The following is a 4,607-nucleotide window of genomic DNA, read 5'->3' as shown; positions in this document are numbered from 1 at the left end:
CGCATCCTCCCGCCGCATCCTCCCGCCGCTCCCCCGTAGGTACCGGTACTACCAGAACGCCTGTACCCAGAGCTATTCCTTCGTCTGGTGGGACTGGGAGCGCTGGGAACGAGAGATCGACTGGATGGCCCTCAGCGGCATCAACCTGGCACCGGCTTTCACCGGGCAGGAGGCAGCCTGGCAGCGGGTTGAGTACCGGAGCCGCGGGACCGGGTGGTGGGGGTGGCCACGGGGCTACTTGAGCCTCCATCACCCTCCCTTTCCCCCCCCACCCTCCAGGTGTACCGGTCCCTGGGTCTCAACCAGTCGGAGATCGACGGTTACTTCACGGGGCCGGCGTTCCTGGCCTGGAACCGGATGGGGAACCTGCGGGGCTGGGCAGGGCCCCTGCCGCCCGCCTGGCACCTCAAACAGCTCTACCTCCAGGTACCGGGGGCACCGGGGCTGCCCACCCCACCCCACCCACCCCATGGCCACCCCCGACGCCCTCGTGGGGGCTGAGAGGGGGGCCCATGGGGGGTCGGGGGTCAGAGCGCCCTCCCTCAGGCTCCAGCAGCAACTGGGAGCCCCTCGTGGGGAGGTGGGTGCCCCTCTCCCCCCTCTCCCTCCCTCCCTCTCTCCCCCAGTACCGCATTGTGGAGAGGATGCGCTCGCTGGGGATGACCACGGTGCTCCCAGCCTTCGCGGGCCACGTGCCCGGGGGGGTCCTTCGGTAGGTGCAGTCCCACAGACCCCGTGGGGCAGATCGGCCCTGGCTGCAGCCCCCTCCCCGCTGTCCCAGCCCCCTGCCCTCCCAGGGTCTCACCTCCGGCCAGCACCGAGGCCGACGTGGCTCCTGGCCCCCCCGTGCCTGCACTGGCCTCCCTGTCCCCACGGGGGTCCTGTCCTGATCCCCATCTCCCACCTCTGGTGCAGGGTCTTCCCCCGGGTGAACGCCACTCGCCTCGGGGGCTGGAGCCACTTCGACTGCACCTACTCGTGCACGTACCTGCTGGACCCCCAGGACCCCATGTTCCAGGTGATCGGGACCCTCTTCCTGAAGGAGCTGATCAAGGACTTTGGCACCGACCACGTCTATAGCGCCGACACCTTCAACGAGATGACGCCCGGCTCCTCTGACCCTGCCTACCTCTCCCGGGTCAGCAGCGCCGTCTTCAAGTCGATGACAGGAGGTGGGTCAGTGTGTGGGGCCAGCCTGGCCATGGGGCTCCACGTGGGGAGAGCAGGGGGGCGAGGGGGAACGTGGGCTCCAGGTTGAGCGCTGGGTAGACCCCGTTGGTGCCAGACCCTCAAGATCCCTCCAGGAGGGGCCGTTGATGGCCCTGGGGTTCATGGGACACCCGCTGTGGCCTGAAGGGGACCCTCACCCTGTGCCCCTCTGTCCCCAGCTGACCCCGAGGCGCTGTGGCTGATGCAGGGCTGGCTCTTCCAGCACCAGCCGGACTTCTGGCAGCCGGCGCAGGTGCGGGCCCTGCTGCACGGGGTGCCCCTCGGCAGGATGATCGTCCTCGACCTCTTTGCCGAGTCCAAGCCCGTCTACCAGTGGACGGAGTCCTTCTACGGGCAGCCCTTCATCTGGTGCATGCTGCACAACTTCGGGGGCAACCACGGCCTCTTCGGCACCGTGGAGGCCATCAACCACGGCCCCTTCGCCGCTCGGCGCTTCCCCAACTCCACCATGGTGGGCACCGGGGTGGTGCCCGAGGGTATCGAGCAGAACGACATGGTGTACGAGCTGATGAACGAGCTGGGCTGGAGCCAGGAGCCTCTAGACCTCCCCAACTGGGTGACCCGCTACGCCCAGCGCCGCTACGGTGCCCCTAATGCCGCGGCCGCCAGCGCTTGGCGCCTCCTCCTCCGCAGCGTCTACAACTGCACCGGCGTCTGCGTCAACCACAACCGCAGCCCGCTGGTGCGCCGGCCCTCCCTGCGCATGGACACCGAGCTGTGGTACAACGCCAGCGACGTCTACGAGGCCTGGCGCCTGCTGCTGAGCGCCGGCACCGAGCTGGGCTCCAGCCCCACCTTCCGCTACGACCTGGTGGACGTCACCCGCCAGGCGGCCCAGCAGCTGGTGAGTCAGTACTACCTGAGCATCCGCCGTGCCTTCCAGAGCCACGCGCTGCCCGAGCTGCTGACGGCCGGTGGCGTCCTGGTCTACGACCTGCTGCCGGAGCTCGACAGCCTCCTCTCCAGCCACAGCCTCTTCCTGCTGGGCCGTTGGCTGGAGAGCGCCCGCGCCGTGGCCACCAGCGAGCGGGAGGCCGAGCAGTACGAGCTGAACGCCCGCAACCAGGTGACGCTCTGGGGACCCAGCGGGAACATCCTGGACTACGCCAACAAACAGCTGGGGGGGCTGGTGTTGGACTACTACGGGGTGCGCTGGAGCCTCTTCGTCTCTGCCCTGGTGGAGAGCCTCAACTCGGGCACCCCCTTCCACCAGGACCAGTTCAACCAGGCCGTCTTCCAGGTGGAGAGAGGCTTCGTCTACAACAAGAAGCGCTACCCGTCCGTGCCAACTGGGGACACGCTGGAGATCTCCAGGAAGCTCTTCCTCAAATACTACCCCAGCACCCTGCGGCGTGGCCGGGCCGGGCCGGCGTGACTTTGGGCTGTGCCTTCAGAGCCCCCCAAGGATGGAGGGCAGAGACCCCCTGCCCTCCTGCCTCCAGGCTCCCACAGCTCCTGGCCTGACAGCCGAGTCCTGGCCATGCTGGAATGAAGGCACAAAGCCCCCGTGGCCCCCAGCAAGCTGGGACCTACCGTGTCCCCTGCGTGGGGAAGAGATGCCCCGGGGGGGCTGGCAGCTGGGTGGGGGGCAGGTTCTGCCCCAGGGACCCATCCTGCACCATGCTCAGCCCCACCAGCCCTGAGCCTGTCCCCGGGAAAGCTGGGCTGCTCCTGGCGTGAGCCCGGAGGCGAGGGCTCTGCTGCCCCAGTACTTCCAGCTGGAAGCTCGACAGGAGCTGGGACTGTGCGGAAGGACAGAGGGACAGGGCACACACGTCCCTGCTGGTGGTGGGGGAGGAGAAGCAGCCGGGGGGGTGGCAGCGGGGCCGGGGCAGAGCAGCCCCTGCCCTGGGGGGAGTGAGGACCTGGCCCAGTGCTCCTGGGTCTCCCCACACTCGGGGAGCCCCCAGTCCCTGCAGGGACCTGCCCGAACGGCCCTGGCCACGCTTGGTGCCTTTTGTATCAGTAGAAACTTTGTGGAGTTTTCTGTGATGACACAGAAATTCCCCATCCCAGGGATTTCTAAGCTTTTTTTCCCCCCGGCTGAGCCTGGCCGTGGAGCTGCCAGCCTGAGCAGCCATTAAAGGCCTGGCTGCCGAGCGCTCTTTTCTCCCGTGTGTGTGTCCATCTCCTCTCTCCAGTGGGGAATTTGTGTGAAACGGGGGGGGGCAGGGGAGCGGTGCTTGGCCCCCGGGCCCTGCAGAGCAGGGAAAGGCGCTGCCGGATGCGTGCCAACAGCCGGGGAGCCTGGCACGGCGCGGCACAGCGGGGGCTGGCCCAGACCCCCGGGGCTGCAGCTCCCCTTTGTGTCCCGGAGCCTCCTCCAGAGGGGGGGTCCTGGCCCCCAGGGTCTTTATCGCAGCACCTGCGCCAGCATCAAGGCGGGGGGAGCCCCGGGGGTGGGCAGGGAGGTGGGTGGAGGGGCCTTGAGATAAGGCGGCAGACACAACAGCCGTGACGTGGGGTGACGTGGGGGTGGGATGGGGGGATCCCCCCCCTCCTCCCAGCCCTCTTAAAAGCCGTGGCCCCCTCAGCTGGCACCGCTGGCCCATGGAGAGAACCACGGTGCTGATCACGGGCTGCTCCTCGGGCATCGGCCTGGGGCTGGCCGCGCGTCTGGCGGCCGATGGCAGGTTCAAAGGTAAAGGGGTGACGCTGTCCCGGGGGGAGCCGACCCCCCCTGGAGTCCCCCAGCCCGGCCGAGCGGCTCGGTGTCACCGCGGCCGTGGTCTCTCCCCCAGTGTACGCCACCATGCGTGACCTGGCCAAGGGCAAGCGGCTGCTGGAGCGGCTGGGGGGCTGCTGCCCCGACACGCTGGAGGTCCTGCAGCTGGATGTCACCGACCTGCGCTCGGTGGCGGCTGCCGCGCAGCGGGTACAGGAGCAGCGGCTGGACGTGCTGGGTACGGCTCTCCCCCGGTGCCCCCACTGTCCTGGGGTGGCTGCGGGGGGCTCTCTGGGGTTGCCGACCCTCCCTGGGGCACCAGGAGCAGATACCAAATCGTGGAGGTGCCAGCAGTCCCGAGGGTGGGGTGGGACGTGTTCATCGGGGCAGGAGCTGGGCTTGGGGGTGCTGTGGGTCATCAATGGGGAAGGGTCACCACGTTCCTGTTTTGGCACCTCCCGGTGTGGGGCAGTGGGCAGGGGCTGCGGTGCCCACCTCACCAGGGCCGTGCCCGCAGTCTGCAACGCGGGGGTGGGACTGATGGGCCCCCTGGAGACCTGCTCCGAACAAGCCATGAAGACCCTCTTTGAGGTCAACCTCTTCGGGGCCATCCGCACCATCCAGGCCTTCCTGCCCGCCATGAAACGCCGCAGGGCCGGGCGCATCCTCGTCTCCAGCAGCATCGGGGGGCTGCAAGGTGGGACCCCCCCCC

General features: G+C 68.6%; 2 protein-coding genes across 2 annotated transcripts in view; both read left to right on the top strand.

Annotated features, from left to right (window-relative positions):
* The first annotated feature begins 11 nt into the window (after positions 1–11).
* On the top strand, positions 12–2,685 carry NAGLU (N-acetylglucosaminidase, alpha). The gene is made up of 5 exons (XM_014959097.1): positions 12–187; positions 280–426; positions 627–712; positions 916–1,172; positions 1,389–2,685. Exons 1-5 carry the CDS (start codon positions 125–127, stop codon positions 2,603–2,605), a joined length of 1,770 nt encoding a protein of 589 aa, XP_014814583.1. The 5' UTR covers positions 12–124; the 3' UTR covers positions 2,606–2,685.
* Positions 2,686–3,780: 1,095 nt separating this feature from the next.
* HSD17B1 (hydroxysteroid (17-beta) dehydrogenase 1) overlaps positions 3,781–4,607 on the top strand; it is a 2,156-nt gene continuing 1,329 nt past the window's right edge. The window contains exons 1-3 of the mRNA XM_014959116.1: positions 3,781–3,871; positions 3,972–4,133; positions 4,413–4,592. Of these exons, the coding sequence (XP_014814602.1) occupies positions 3,781–3,871; positions 3,972–4,133; positions 4,413–4,592 (433 nt within the window). The remainder of the gene's footprint in view (positions 3,872–3,971; positions 4,134–4,412; positions 4,593–4,607) is intronic.

The sequence above is a fragment of the Calidris pugnax genome, unplaced genomic scaffold (genome assembly GCF_001431845.1).
Source record: "Calidris pugnax isolate Ruff unplaced genomic scaffold, ASM143184v1 scaffold341, whole genome shotgun sequence".
NCBI classification, from domain to species: Eukaryota; Metazoa; Chordata; class Aves; order Charadriiformes; family Scolopacidae; genus Calidris; species Calidris pugnax.
Note: the sequence above shows the minus strand (reverse complement) of the source record. Positions and strands in the feature narration are given on the sequence as shown.